Source organism: Neofelis nebulosa, chromosome 4 (genome assembly GCF_028018385.1).
Source record: "Neofelis nebulosa isolate mNeoNeb1 chromosome 4, mNeoNeb1.pri, whole genome shotgun sequence".
Classification (NCBI taxonomy): Eukaryota; Metazoa; Chordata; class Mammalia; order Carnivora; family Felidae; genus Neofelis; species Neofelis nebulosa.
Window position 1 is genome coordinate 44,144,168 of NC_080785.1, and position 16,723 is coordinate 44,160,890.

Below are 16,723 nucleotides of genomic sequence, written 5' to 3' on the forward strand. Positions count from 1 at the left end.
TTCCCTTTGGGATTTTGGCTGGGGGATGGGTGGGGGAGATGGCGCTGGTGAGCGCCTTTGTTCCCCGCCAAGCTGAGCTCTATTGTCCCGGGGCTCAGCAACTCTCCCTCCCGCTGTCCCCCAGCCTTCCCTCTCTGAGCAGAGCTGTTAACTTATAACCTTCCAGATGTTAAGTCCCACTTGCTGTCAGAACACTCCGTCCGGCCCTTCCGCTTTTGCAAGCCAGACTCGGGGTCTCTGCTTGGCCGGCGGGCTGCCCCAAGGGTAAGGGAGTTCTATTCTGATATAGTATTTTCTTAGTCAAATAGGAAGCAAGGTCATTAGTTGAGAGGGCGTAAGAGGGAGGAAACTTTGATGGTTTGAGAATAACGAAGAATACATACCAATCCGACACATACTATGTGCTCTAGAAATACCTTTTTTGTCCCCCTAAGGTGAGGTGACTTTATTGGTCTTAAGAGTAAAGAGAAAAGGGGTGCCTGGGTGGCTCAGTCAGTTGGGCAGCTGACTACAACTCAGGTCATGATCTCGTGGTCTGTGAGTTTGAGCCCTGCATCGGGCTGTATGCTGACAGCTCAGAGCCTGGGGCCTGCTTCCGATTCTGTGTCTCCCCCTCTCTCTGCCCCTTCCCTGCTTGCTGTCTGTCTCTCTCTCTCAAAAATAATAAACATTTAAAAAAAAGAGAAAAGGGAAAAGAAAAGGAAAGGAAAGAAGATAGGATGATGGGAGAGAAGGTAAAGTGACCATTACGGAGAGATTTGTAGTGACTCTGCAGTTATATATCCAGAAGAAATGGAATGTCACTTCTGTCTTTACTTTGCCCATGTACTTCAGCTCCAGGGGGAGTACGTGTTAGAGAATGCAACTGGGTCAACTGGGTATGGTGAACATCATCCAGCTAGCTATGTCTTTTTTTCTTTTTTTAATTTAAATCCAAATTAGTTAACATGTAGTATAATAGTGATTTCAGATCAGCTCGTTACGTCTTAATCGACTTTCTCCAAATTATCCACCCCATGGTCTTGGTAGGCTACTCGAGTCATACAGGGAGGCATCAGGCACCAATGTCTGCCCTTAAAGGAGATGCATATGGTGTGTGGCAAGTTCCACACGCTCCGCTCCAGTCAGACAAAGCTGGCAGTGCCTGCAGACAAATTCCTTTCTTGCGTGGGTTCTCCACTACCAGCTCCCAGGTGCAAGTTTGCTTTTGGAATGTTCACCCAGTTCTACAACACAAAGAGGGACTTTGCTTACCGAGAATGATGACAATGCTGTACTTGATGGCCTTGATTTTTGCCTTTGAGATGAGCCCTCGGTTGTAACTGGTGCACAGCTTTCCATCTGTAGATACAAAAGGGCAGTGTGAAATGAAGTTGTTGTTGCCAACAGGAACATCACAGGCCAGACCCACAGCTGTCACAGGACCACTTGTATCCCACTCACCTCTTCCCGGGAGGACCTCCTGGACATTTTCAGAGTAAAGACGGCTCTGGGCCGGATGCTGGAAACTGCTGTTTGCAACTTGATATAAAATGCAAATGCATCGGGACATCCAGATTCTCTCGAGTCATGGCTGAATGCCCTGAGTCAGCGGAAGCTGGAATTAGCCTTCAAACCTGGAATTGGCCAGGGGGCAATGCTAACATACCCATCTAGTCACGTTAGCAACTTAGGGTGAAACCATTGTCTTAGAATGGTTACCCCAAACTAACTCATACATCTAACTCAGAAACTTCACTCTCAACAAAAGCTCAAGCCAGGGATATTTAAAAAATAAAACAAAGACAAAAAAAAACAAAAAACAAAAAAACTGTCCCAAGTAGGAGCCTGGTTATAATTTAATTCTATGTGGGCTATTGTTTGATGGTAAATACATTAAGGATAAATATAAGAATCCACTAGAATATGAACTTGATGGAAGCAAGGACTTGGTTTTTTTACATTCCTGTATCCTCTAAGCTTAGTGAATGATTAATAAATATTTGTTGAATCAATCAATATAAACCTCTCTCTCATTAAAAAGTAGTGGTAAAATTAAAGTTGATTAGGGTGGACAGAGTTCAGAGAGATAGCTCTTAGTAAAAGGAGTCTGTAGATGGCAACTTTGGGATTGGAGGTGTTGGACACAGGGTCCATTGATGCCGTGGAGGAGTTTTTATTGTCAGAGCTTCTGCCAGGCAATAGGGCACCTTTGTAAAAACTGGGAAAAGGTGCCCTTCCTCTGCACGCACACAGCCCTGTCCCAGCATACCCTCAGTGAGGATGGGATGCCAATCCCACACATCCCTGGGATGCCACTGATTAGGGCTCGATGGGTAAAACCCTGGCAGTGGTCCAGGTCAAAAGCCTACCCAGGGCCCCTGTCACATGGGGCAGGACAGTTGTATACTAGAAACCAACTGCTGTGCTTGCTTGTCCTCACTACATTGTTCAGATTCCACATTTGAAATTTATTTTAAACCCATGGAAACTGGTGTGAAATTTACATTTGCACTTCTTATTCTAGCCCCTCTCCAGTCCAACCCAGCCCAAACAGCATAGCACACCTGTCATGAGATAAGGACCCCACCACGATGCTGAGGAGGCTGTGGGGCAGATGCAGAGATTCCAAAGGTAGAGCTGGGGGCAGGAAAGACTCATGAAACAGAGGGAGTCCTCAGCCAAGACACGGAAACAAGAAAATGTCGGATGTATTTGGACCATGGTGGAGTCACCTCACTTGGCTGGAGCCTGAAAGAATGTTGGCTTTGGAGTGGGGAAAACTGAGGCCAAAATGGGGAGACCTGAAATGTCTTCAAGAGGAGTCTGGTCTGAATTTCTGAGCTGGTCGCAAGCCTCTGAAGCTTCTGAGTCTTTTCACAGTGTGAGCATTTACTCACTGGAGTGAACAAACTGTTATCAGGAATAATAGGAATAAGGGTCTCTTTTATGGGCAATAAACTGAAATGCTAATTATAATTGATTTTTTTATTTCTTAATGTATACCTCGCAAGGCCACTCTCAGGTACTATTATGGCTTCCAATTATTCTGTGCATTTCACAGAACCACAAGTCTTCAGTGGTGGAAGGAAACAAACGCTTCAGAAGCATTTACAGCAGTGGATCTAAACTACGGGCAATATCGCTCCCCAGGGTTACATTTGGCAATGTCTGGACACATTTTTGATTGTCTCAATGTATGGGAGGCTGCTAGCAGCCTCTAGTGTGTAGAGGCCAGGAATGCTGTTAAACATCTTAAGATGCAGAGGACAGCAAAAAAGAATTATCCAGCCACACATACCGGTAGTGTCAAGGTTGAAAAACCCTGATTTCTAAGGTGGTATCCTGGGAAGGATATAGGCTTCAAGGTCAGAACCTATTACACCTTCCAGCTCTACCAATTACTAGCTGTGCAACCTGAGGCAAAATGCTGACCGTTCCCAGCCTCAGTTTCCCAATTTAAAAAATGAGGCATAAACACCAAAGTCAGAGTTTTGAATATTGACCTAAAATAATGTATTTAAGGTGTCAACCCTATGCTGAGAATATCAATTCTCTTATTACTTGAGATGAGTAAAGTTTTAACAGTATTTCAGGAGGAATATGAACCACCTTTATGGAAGTGAACAGAAGGTATTACTACATTTAGATAGTCTATTATACAATGTTGTTATCTGTTTACAGGAATTATATACATCCAAAACTTATCCCGGAAGGATTTTACCCATGGGAGGCAAGTAAGAAATACAGCCGACCAAATTATATCCTTTCGAAGTATTCCCATTTGCTGGAGTAACAGCTGGCTTTGAAACAATATGGTTCTGAAGACTTTGTTTTTCAGAAAAGTTCTTGAGCATGACATTTGGACTCTGAAATCCTTTTAAAATAGAAACTTGCAGTACTTTCCAGGGGGCAACTGGGTGCCAATATAATCAACTACCTGCCCTTTGATCTCCCAATGAGATCAGGGAAAAGCGTCTTTAATCTGACCACTCAGGGAAATGCAAAGCCTCCACCTTCTCAAGATGGCCCTTCAAAGAGAGCTGAGCTACAAAATGCCAGTAATTCTCCTTTATTGAGAGATAAAAGGATTATTTCTACCCTGGCCTTGCCGCTGAGCTGGAGCAAAAAGCAGTTAAATTCAGCCATCACTGAGCATTAGTAGCTGGGGTAGCCTAGAGGCAGCAGGTCCATGAGATTCGGACTGGAAGCGTCATGCTGCCTTAGGCAGTTTTGGTTCAAGCATGCATCCCTGGATACCCCACACTGTAAATTTAGTGTCTCTGGGGCCAGTTCCTGCTCTTTACTTCCCCTCGCTTCAGGCCCCTTGCAGAGCCACGGGGAACCCTTTGTTCTTATATGCCGAGAGCTTGAAGGAGGAGCAATTGGTGCATTGGGATTTTTAAATGAGACAGAATTTATTCCTGGCCGGAGGAGGGAGCCATCTATGGACTTATAATTTATGAGTGCAGGTGATTTGTTTGTAACAAGGAAATCCACCTGGTGATGTTTTTATTTATTTTTTTTTTTCTCTCTTATTTATTTTTTAAAATTTACATCCAAGTTAGTTAGCATATAGTGCAATCATGATTTCAGGAGTAGAATCCAGTGATTCATTCCCTACACATAACATCCAGTGCTCATCCAAACAAGTGTCCTCCTTAATGCCCCTTGCTCATTTAGCCCATCCCTCCACCCACAACCCCTCCAGCCACCCTCAGTTTGTTCTCTGTACTTAAGAGTCTCTTATGTTTTGTCCCCCTCCCTGTTTTTATATTATTTTTGTTTCCCTTCCCCTATGTTCATCTGTTTTGTATCTTAAATTCCACATATGAGTGAAGTCGTATATTTGTCTTTCTCTGGCTAATTTCACTTAGCATAATACACTCTAGTTCCATCCATGTAGTTGCAAATGGCAAGATTTCATTCTTTTTGATTGCCGAGTAATACTCCATTGTATATATATACCACATCTTCTTTATCCATTCATCTGTCGATGGACATTTGCACTCTTACCATACTTTGGTTATTGTCAATAGCACTGCTATAAACATTGGAGAGCACATGCCCCTTTGAAACAGCACACATGTATCCTTTGAATAAATACCTAGTAGTGCAATTGCTGGGTCGTAGGGTGGTTCTATTTTTAATTTTTTGAGGAAACTCCATACCGTTTGCCAGAGTGGCTGCACCAGTTTGCATTCCCACCAGCAGTGCAAAAGTGTTCGTCTTTCTCCGCATCCTCACCAAAATCTGTCATTGTCCGGGTTGTTAATTTTAGCCATTCTGACAGGTGGTGGTATCTCATTGTGGTTTTGATTTGTATTTCTCTGATGATGAGTGATGCCGAGCATTTTGTCATGTATCTATTAGCCATCTGGATGTCTTCTTTGGAAAAGTGTCTATTCATGTCTTTTGCCCATTTCTTCACTGGATTATTTGATTTTTTGGGTATTGAGTTTAATAAGTTCTTTATAGCTTTTAGATACTAACCCTGTATCTGATATGTTATTTGCAAATATCTTCTCCCATTCCATCGGTTGCCTTTTAGTTTTGCTGATTGTTTCCTTCGCCATGCAGAAGGTTTTTATCTTGATGGAGTCCCAGTAGTTCATTGTTGCTTTTGTTTCCCTTGGCTCCAGAGACATGTTGAGTAAGAAGTTGCTGTGGCCAAGGTCAAAGAGGTTTTTGCCTACTTTCTCCTCAAGGATTTTGATGGCTTCCTGTCTTATATTCAGGTCTTTCATCCATTTTGAGTTTATTTTTGTGTATGGTGTAATAACATGGTCCAGGTTCATTCTTCTGCATATTGCTGTCCAGTTTTCCCAACACCATTTGCTGAAAAAACTGTCTTTATTCCATTGGATATTCTTTTCTGCTTTGTCAAAGATTAGTTGGCCATATGTTTGTGGGTCCATTTCTGGCTTCTCTCTTCTGTGCTATTGATCCATGTGTCTGTTTTTGTGCCAGTACCATACTGTCTTGATGATTACAGCTTTGTAATACAGCTTGAAGTACAGAATTGTGATGCCTCCAGCTTTGGTTTTCTTTTTCAGGATTGCTTTGGCTATTCAGGATCTTTTCTGGTTCCATACAAATTTTAGGATCATTTGTTCTAGCTCTGTTAATGATGCTGGTGTTATTTTGATGGCATTGAAACCTTTTTCTTCTTTCTCCCTTTCTTGTTCAGTCTCTTGTGAGTATTTCTGCTCTTTCTCTTTCTCTCCAGATACTTTCCAGGGGAGTGCTTTTACTGCACTCTCTCCACTTTCTCTGTCCACTCTCTGCAAAAACAGCTCCCTACCCTCCATGGCTTCTCTCTCCCCCAGTTCACCTCTATGCGCTGGGTACCTGCTCAGTTCTGTGGCTCAAGTTATGCAGACTGTTGTGTAAATCCTCAGATCAATTTCCTAGGTGTGCAAAATAGTTTGGTGCTTATCTAGCTGCATTTCAGGGATGAGAGAAGCTGAGAATTTCCAGGCTGCTCCGCCATCTTGGCTCCTCCCTCAAAACTCATACCTGGTGATATTTTTAAATAAATATTTTTTCATATGTTGGGAATTCAGGTTGATTTAAAAAAAAAAATTTTGTAGTTAGGCTTGATTTGTAAAACTTTTAAATTTGAAATTAATTTTGATTTCTGATCACTGATGTCCTGTTTATTTACAAATATAACCTCAATGTTAAATATTTTTCATACATTAGGCCTCACCTGCTTAGCTGTGGGATTTTGACTACTACCTTCCCTTGTGGGTTTTTTTGTTTGTTTGTTTTTTTGACCCTCTAACAAACCAGAGGTCATAGCTAGATATGAGCAAGTTTAACCTAACCTACCTCACATCCTTGTCTATTCCTCAGCTCCTCAGCTCAGGTGGAACCAGGAACCCTGACAGAACTAAGATAATTGTGGCAGAGACAGGTTAACTGTCCACCAAATCGTTTTCTTTTCAGCAGGGTGGAGTCATATGACTAAGTTCTACCTATGGGAATATGGGAAGAATCCATATACACTATTCTCAGGTCTGGCTCAGATAAACCACCTGAATATTCCTCTGCCTCTCTCTTCCTCCCACCCCTGACTGTTGGATGTTGATGTGGAGGGGTACCTTAGCAGCAATCTGTTAAGTGTGGCAGAATCTCCATCTCTTTGAGTTTCTGAATGACTGTGGAACAGTGCCCTTCCCTTTGACCTTTACTGTCAATTGGACTTTAATTAAACCAGAAACATAGTTCTACTTTGTTAAGGCTACTGTATTTGGGGGTTTCTTTGGTAGTGCATCTAATGTTTCCTTACCTGAAACAGAAATTGGTATCTCATATGCAGTGCTATCATAACAAAAATCTAAAATATGTGGTATTGGCCTAGTGGGCAGGCAGCAGGTGGCAAGGAAACTGATATTGGAAGCTGGGACACTAGAGATCCATTTGCTACAACATTCACATATGATGCCTGGGAAGTCAAATTGCGTGCCTACGGAGCCCGGAGCCCATGGGACAAGGTTGGTGTAGGAGTCAGGGCTCTCCAGAAAACAGAACCAATAGCAAATACATAGAAGAGGAAATGTATTATAGGAACTGGTTCATAAAATTATGGAGGCTGAGAAGTTCCACAATTTGCTGTCTGCAATCTGGAGAACCAGGAAAGCTGGTGGTATAATTAAGTCCAAATCCAAGGAATGAGAACCAGGGGAGATGATGGTGTAAGTCTGAGCTCAATGGCTGGAGAATCAGGCAATTATGTAAATCCTGGTCCTAGCCCAAAGATGAGAAACAGGAACACTGATGTCCAGGAGAAGATGGATGTTCCAGCTCAAGCAAATTTGCCCTTTGTTTGCCTTTTTATTCTGTTCAGGCCCTCAGAAGATAGGATGATGCCCACCCATATTGGTGAGTGCATTTTCTTTACTTAGTCTACCAATTCAAATGCTTCCAAAAGTGCCTTCCAGACATACCCAAAAATGGTGTTTTGCCAGCTATCTGGGCATCCCTTAGTCCATTCAAGTTGACACATAAAATTAACCATCACAATTGGTAAACAGAATGTTAATAGTCTCTGTTGATTGCTACCAGATGTGTTTAGCAAGGTATTAGAAAAAAAAAAAAAAGATGAACTCAGACAAGAGTTGGTTGGTAAAAATGAAAGGAAGTTAAAGAAAGTCTTACAATTTCAGATTTCATAGAGCTGTAAGCATCAATTACTTCTAGTCCCTAATAGTAACAGATACACACTTTACCTGACCCAGTGCAAGAGGAAAATGTGAGCAGAGCATTAAAGCAAATGTGTACAACTTCTAAGTGTGCAAGACTTATGCCAATGAAGCTGACCCTCGTCTGCAAGTTAAGTTATAACTCTGAGAAGTTTTAACAAGCAAAGACCCATTTAGAATCATTCCCAAGGCAAAGACCAGACTAAGGATGGGGCCTTCCCACTATTGTTTCAGGTGGCTTCAAACTAGCTTCCATTAAGTTAAAGATAGGGATTGCATGAGAAAGCAAAGAAAGTCAGACCTGAGAATTCTATTAAGAAAGACTTTTTGGACATGATTGTTGGCACGTGAAACTCACTGAAAGCAAATATATCACAAATCTACTAAGTTTTTGAGGAATGATATTGCTAAATAAACCATGACCTCTTTATCTTTTACAACACTTTAAAAGATCAAACAGTACGGGGCGCTTGGATGGCTCAGTTGATTAAGTGCCCAACTCTTTTTTTTTTTTAATGTTTATTTATTTTTGAGACAGAGACAGAGCATGAACTGGGGAGGGGCAGAGAGAGGGGGGGACACAGAATCCGAAGCAGGCTCCAGGCTCTGAGCCATCAGCCCAGAGCCCGACACAGCGCTCAAACTCACGGACCGTGAGATCATAACCTGAGCTGAAGTCGGACGCTTAACCAACTGAGCCACCCAGGCACCCCAAGTGCCCAACTCTTGATTTCGGCTCATGTCATGATTTTAGGTTTGTGTGATTAAGCCCTGAATCAGGCTCTTGGCTTACAGCATGGAGTCTGCTTAGGATTCTCTCTCTCTCTCTCTCTCTCTCTCTCTCTCTCTCTACCCCTCCCCTGCTCTCACTCTCTTGCTCTCTCAAAATAAATAAAAAATAAATAAAGATCAGATATCAAAATTTTTACTAATCCTGTGGTTAGAAGAAAATTGTACCCAAATGAGGTTTAAATGTGCACTTTCCTAATTATCTGTGAGGTTGAGAATCTTATTTTTGTCCATTCCTCTTTTCCCTTCTGTGAAATGCCTGTTTATGTCTTGCTCATTTTTTTCTATTTATCTTTTGTTGTTGTGGCTATATATATATTTTTAATGTTTATTTATTTTTGACAGAGAGAGACAGAGCATGAGCAGGGGAGGGGCAGAGAGAGAGGGAGACACAGAATCTGAGGCAGGCTCCAGGCTCTGAGCTGTAAGCACAGAGCCTGACACGGGGCTTGAACTCACAGACTATGAGTTATGACCTGAGCTAAAGTTGGACATTCAACCGACTGAGCCACCCAGGCACCCCCTATTTTTTAATTGAAGTATAATTAACATACAATGTTATAGGAGTTTCAAGTGAACAACATATTGATTCAACAATTCTATACAGTACTTAGTGCTCATCACGATAAGTGCAGTCACCATCTGTCACTATACAGTATTATTAGGTTATTATTAATTATATTCCCTACGCTGTAATTTTTCATCTCTGCAACTTATTTATTTCATTCATATTTTTAAAAAACTCTTTTATAAATTGATTTTTAGGTGTTCTTCATATATCGTGGATACTAATCTTTCCTAGATATATGTGTTGCAAATAACTCCCACTTTGTAACTTGACTTTTTAAATAACTTTTTAAACAAATCAAATTTATCTATCATTTCTTTTATGATTTAACATATTTTGGATCTTGCTTAATACATCCTTCTTTATCCCAATGGCATAAAGGTATCACCCTACATTTTCTTTTAAAAGTTTTACATATTGTGAAAATAAAGGAAACCTCACTTAAAATGGAGTTGGCAAGCCCTGCAGGGGGTGCTCACATACTTACCACTCCTTGCAGCCTGCTTACCACCAGAAAGAAGAAACAATCATTTTGACAAGGGAGGGCACTTTGCACATAGAATTTAATTCCTGCCTTTAAGAAAAGTAAGGAAGGGGTGCCTGGGTGGCTCAGTTGGTTAAGCAACCAATTTTGGCTCAGATCACGATCTCACTGCTGGTGAGTTTGAGCCCCACATTGGACTCTGTGCTAACAGCTCAGAGCCTGGAGCCTGCTTTGAATTCTGTGTCTCCCTCTCTTTGTCGCTCCCCCACGCACACTCAGTCTCTCTCTCTCTCCCCAAGAGAAATAAACATAAAAAAAAAGAAAGAAAGAAAAGTAAGGAAGATCCGTACCTCCCTGCCCCAGCCACAAAGCACCAACCACCGCCTGCTGTCAATGAGAAACAACCACCACCTGGAACTCTTGTTCTCAAATGAACTTTTGTTCAGAACAGTCCTCCCCAGCATCCTCCTAAAACCTAATAAAATCTCACCTCCCCTTTGTCTCTTTGGACTGGCCTAAGGTTCATCATAACTTGCTTGTCCCGAATTGCAATTTCTCTGCTATACTGAAATAAATTTTTTTTTACTGAAATATTTTTTTTTTTTACTGAAATAAAATTGCTTTTTGCTCTGTTTAAAGTTAACAAAATTTAAGTCTCCAATTCACCTGGAATTTGTTTTTTCCCTATAAATTGAGGTAATGACCTAATTTTATTTCTTTTCCTATGATCTTCTGACATATATAAAGTTCTCATATATCTGTAGATTCTGTTTTGGGGTTGTTTTATTTTCTACTTGTCTATTGTATTGTGTCAATACCACACTCTATTAATCACTCTGACTTTATGATGAGTTTTAATATTTAATACAGTAACATCCCCCCCCCCCTTTGTTCTACTTCTCCAGGAGTGTCTTGACTATTCTTGGCTCTTGAAATTTCCACATATATTTTAAAATTGGTTTGTCAAGCTCAATAAAATGTCCTATTTTAATTTCAACAGGAATTGCATTAATCTATATGTTGTTGGGGAGAACTGACATCTTTAGGCTATTGAATTTTACTACCCATGAACTTGTTATAAGCTTCATTTATTTATATATTTATACTTTTTTTTTTTGCATGAAGTTCTTTACATCTTTTGCTAAATGTAGTTATTTGTAGAGAAGCCGTTTTACCTACATTTACTGATGAAAAAAGGTACTGAGAGCAGTTAATGGGCTTATCTTAAATTCATTTGGCTAGAAATGAATAAGAGTCTAACCCAGTTCTTAATACAAAGTTTTTTTCTCCACCTCTTTGTGCCTCATTTAATTTGAAACATGCAGTTTGGCTATAGTATGGATTGTATCACATCTTCCAAGCCACAATGACCAGATGCGGTTATATGTAGATATGTTACTTTATCCATGCTGTGTCTGCACCCCCACATCTCCTGTCCCTCTGCAGTTAAATGTTCTATTTTATAGAAGTAGATACCCCTGGGCATCAAGAGCATGTCTGTTTATGAAAGATAAGCTACAAGATTGAAAATCTTATCTCCTCTACCTCTTGCCTTCTACACCTGTTTTTGGGAAAGTATTTAGATCATTTATTAAAAAATGCTTTTCCTTTTCTTTCTGTCAGCCTTTGAGGGAGAGAAAATAGACATATTTGCCAGTAAGAAGAGTGGTTCATAAACGAGTGATAGATTGAATTTTGCAACCTATATTTATAAAGTGCGCTTCTGTTCACACTAATCATTGCTGATGTCCCCTTGTTGATGAGAAATAATCCTGGCCTGCTAACACCACTGGAGATCTATTTCCTGGCCATCTCCATAGCTGCTTGGCTGTAATGACAAGTAAAAAATCATGGGGCGCTTGGGTGGCTCAGTCTGTTAAGTGACTGACTCTTGATTTCAACACAGGTCATGATCTCACAGTTTGTGAGATGGAGCCCCACGTTGGGCTCTGTGCTGACAGTATAGAGTCTGCTTGGTATTCTCTCTCTCCTTCTCTCTCTGCCCCTCCCCTGCTCACTCTCTCACTCTTTCTCAAAATAAATCAATAAACTTAAAACAAAAGAAAATCAGGTGAATTCCATTTATGAATCAGATACAGAGAGTATACAGGCTTTTGATACTACTCTCTGCTTCTCATTCCAGAAGGGGCTCATGGTGGTGATAATGGACAACTAGAAAATAGAGGTAATGGAGATATAAACTTGTATTAGAGAATAAAAATTGACTGCCACCATTTCTACCTTCGGGGAAGGGTAATGGCATACTGTGTATCAGTGGGAAAACTGATCACTTTGAGGCATTGTACTATTTCAAAGACTGGAAGATGGGGGAAGCCAAGAACTTAGGGACTGGAAAATCTAGTAGCAGGGAGATATGGGAGATTCTGGAGAGAGACAGAGCTCAACCATAGTGGTGAAAGACCTAATGAGAAAGGGGGAGGGGTGGGGCAGCTGAGGGGATGTAGAAACCTTTCATCACCTCAAACCTCCGGCAACATTTGCTGTATTTACTCTTGTGAGTGATGAACTCAAGGAAAATGATGTGGATTCCATGCTTTCTGGGCCAGGAGCGGAGGAAACAGAAGAACCCTACGAGATGAGTCGTTGAATGTGAGATCTTAGGGGTCAAGGACATACCAGCCTCCTGGAACTGGCAAGAATCACAGGACAGGGGTTTAAACCAACCCGATTTACATCTGAAAGCACAGGAAGACCTCACCTACCTAAATAAAATTGAGCCCTGCACCCGTAGCGGCCATCTTTTAGATATTAAATACTTCAAAATGAAACAGTTTAGGAGAGAAGACAGGAATAGCGCTCTGAAGGCAAAAGCCACGCCACAGAGCATGTGCTTGGGTTTTTTAATTAGGAAAAGTATTTTTTTCACTCTACGCTTTGTTTTTGTTTTTATTTTGTTTATTTGTTTTGGTAGGCTTCACACCTAGGGTGGAGCCCAGTGTGGGGCTTGAACTCACGACCCTGAGATCAAAACCTGAGCTGAGATCAAGAGTTGGACACTTTAACTGACTGAGCCACCAGGCACCCCTGAGCATTTTTTTAGCCATTTACCACCTCCCTTTTGCAGTGTCCTTCCTCTGAGAGGCAGCTTGATACAGTGGGAAGACACACAGGCTTTCTGGTCAATCACATGGGCTTAACCTGCACGCCTGTCTTCTATTTGTAAAAGAGAGACGATAATGCCCCCTTGCAGCATTGTGTAAGGATTCAGGAAGACAACACATGGAAAGAACTTAGCGAAGTGACTGGCAGTAGACGTTCTGTCTGTTCCGCTGTCTCGTCAGATTGTGTTGACAGACCAAATAAACAAATGGATCATGGCAAGATCAAATATAAAAACAGAACTCTGACCCACACTCTGCAGCTGCCAGGCCAGGAAACCAGTCCATTATCTATAGTAGGCAGACCAGAAAGCCACCTTCTTATGTACAAGTCAGACCTGTATCTCTAGCATGCTGGCCAGTAAGACCTGTGACACTCTATGCCAAACAGCCAACACTTGATTAATGACTGGCAGCTTCTTCAGGTTTTGTCCCTGCTTTCAACGTAAAACCAACCAGAGAAAGCCAAATGCACACCCCTAACCAATCAGACAGGATGTCATGCTTCTACTTCGCTCTGCCTGCAACTTCCCAGGCCAATAGCCACCAACCAGGCACACCTGATATCTTCCTTTTTTTCCACTATAAAGCTTTCCCATTCTACCACTGGCTTTTGAGTCTCTGCCAAAATGTAAGTCATGGCTCTTTTGCAAGCCATGCCATGCAACCCATATGGCTCTTTTGCAAGCTCTGGATAAATAGTTGTTTGTCTATTCTCATTTCGTTGGTCTTCAGTTACTTCCACGGTGTCTTTTTTTTTTTTTTTTTCTCAATTCTCTCTTTGTATGGACTAAGTGTGTGTATCTTCCCCAAATCCATATGTTGAAACCCTAATTCCCAACATGATGGTATTTAGGGATGGGGCCTCTGGGAGGTGATCAGAGTTAGATGAGGTCATGATGGCCTGGAGCCCTCAGGATGGGATTTGTGCCTTTATAAGAAGACAGGTGAGAGCATGGGCTCCCTCTCTCTCATCTCCTGCCTCATATGAAGACACAGCAGGGAGGAAGTGGCAGCCGTCTGCAAACCAGAATAGAACTCTTACCAGGAACACAATCAAGTGGCACCTGATCTTGGGCTTCCAGGCCTCTAGAACTGTGATAAAATAAATTTCTGTTGTTTAAGCACTTTGTTAGGGAAAACTGAACAGACTAAGATATCCCCCTTTTTACTTTGTCCCCCTTTAGACCCAAAGCTCTGGACCTTCCAAACCCCTCTGGTCCCACCACACTTGATCTGTCCACCATCAAACAGGGGTCATGCACTCTAAAGTGACAACTTGACCAGTATATGCTCGTGTGGTGCATGCCCATTGCTCAATCCAGGCTGCAAATGTACTGCTGGGTCCTCCTGGAGAGAGTACCTTAAGGAAAAATGACTGACTCCACTGGTTTGAATTTCTGGCATCATGGAAGGTTCAGAAGGGAGATAGCTCAGGGCAGACAGAGGCACTTTTTCTATCTCTCATATTAGCCTCTGGGAGCTTCGTTATTGCTTGTAGCTTCTAGATACTACCTATATATCCAGATACATCTGATCTTGGTCATTACCCATTCACTGAGAATGTAAGTTTTGAATGTTTAGATATTCATCAGTATAAGATATCTATCTGTCTATCTATCTATCTATCATCTATCTACACAGTCTCAGCATTGGGTCTCTCAGGGTTCAAGCATAAAGTTTACCTAGAGAAGTGCATGAAAGGATAATTTTTTGTGGGGGCTGAGTTGACAGTTAAAAAAATATCTCATATACACAGCTAGCATAATGATGGATGTTTATACAGACTAAAGGGCCAGTGGGCTATTACTTTATATTATAAAATATATGTAATCATGGAAAATTTTAGCCCCTGGATAAGCAAAGGAGGAAGGAAGGAAGGAAGAAAAAAAGGAAGGAAAGATAAAATTCTACCACTCAGAGATAGTTACTATAACATTTAGTGTTTGTCCTTCCTGACATTTTCAATCATCTATCATCTATCTATCTATCCAACTAGCTATCATCTATATGTACATGCATATGTATATTCTATTTATTATATATTAATATACTTAAAAAAGTGATATTTACATGTTTCTGTAATTAAGTACTTAATAATTAAATAATTAACTACTATAACTGTTTCAACAGTTATAGTATTTAATATATTTATCTGATACCTGATAGAGGAAGGATGTCTTCCTCCTTTCTTTTTTCAGACAAATATTCTGACTTTTGACCAAAGCCACTCACAATAAATAAAATGAATGCATTTGTGTTTATTCTTCCCCACGGCTCTTGTTCTTCTAGAAAAACCAGGCTGCAGAGACTAGACTGGCATGAGGGAGTCTGTGTGGAGGATCTGCGTAGAGGCCAGAATGAGCTACGAGCTGAACGATAGGTATTTCACGGGCGGAAAATTTCCAAGCAGCCTGCACACACCTCTGGGTTACTCTCGTCAATCATCGTGGGAATCAGTTGCCTATAACTGTGTCTCCCACTGGATGAGAGGTTGTCAAACCTGGTTGCACATTAAAATCATCTGAAGAGCTTTTCCAAAGTAATGATGCCAGACCTCCCTCCAAACAAAGTGAATCAGAATCTCTCAGGCAGTGGTAGCTGGCATTGGGGCATTTGAAAAGCTCCCCAGGCAATCCCTTGTGCGGCCGGAGCTGAAACCCAGTGCACGAGAACAGGCTTCCTCTAGCCAGGAATCGTGCCATTTACTCATTTGGCATTCCCGGTCCTTTGTAGCACTGCTGACATGTGGGGAACACAGCAGAAATGAACTGAATTCAGATGAAGACACTAACACTTACACATCTCTACCAATTCTTCTAGAGAGAGGGACACAGATTATCAGTGCCCACTTGGGAATCCATGTGACTTTCTCACTGGAAGAAGTAGCTTCAAGAGGGAGGAAGATGAGTGTGGTCTCGGTCCAGTAAAGGTAATGGCTCAAAGTCTGAAAAGAGGTAGACTTAGAGACCATTTAGTCTGTCCCCTTATCTTAACCTCTTGAAGGCCAGAGAGGTTATTGCAAGGTGGCACAACTCTTAGTGGCACATCTAGAACAGAAACCAACTCTTCATAGTCCACGTGGCTGCGTTCTAGCTTGCTGTCCTTGAGTGAGCGTATGTGGGTGAGTATGTAGATGTGAGTGCATATGAGTGCGTAAGTGTGTGTGTGACAGACTGGGTGTGTGAAGGGATGCGTGTGTGTACAAGGAACGGGAGGAGGTGGGGAGCCTGAGGAGAGAACTAGTTGCATTATAATAAATGGAAAACCAGGAGCCCTTGCCCCTCTCTTTCTGGCAAAGTGAACTTGGTTCACTGAGTTCTCTCCAGGTTGGTCTCCATCAGGTCCAGTAATATTTGCTTGGGAGGCAGGCTAGGCCTTCAGGTCCCGGTGCCTGCCATGGGGGAGGTGTTCTGCATCAAGGTTTACTGCAGCAGGATCTGGGGAAGGGATGTAGCAGGTGGTCTCAGGCTCATGCTGAGGTGAAATTGGCCATTCTTTGCCTAGCTTAGGGTCCAGGATTGTTCTGTGGATAGACAGCTGTTTTCTCCATCTGTAAATTTAAGTCAGATAGAAA

General features: G+C 41.7%; 1 protein-coding gene across 1 annotated transcript in view; it reads right to left on the reverse strand.

Annotated features, from left to right (window-relative positions):
• NPSR1 (neuropeptide S receptor 1) overlaps positions 1 to 16,723 on the reverse strand; it is a 156,016-nt gene that overhangs the window by 10,916 nt on the left and 128,377 nt on the right. Inside the window, exon 7 of the mRNA XM_058724619.1 lies at positions 1,255 to 1,341. Within this exon, the coding sequence (XP_058580602.1) occupies positions 1,255 to 1,341 (87 nt within the window). The remainder of the gene's footprint in view (positions 1 to 1,254; positions 1,342 to 16,723) is intronic.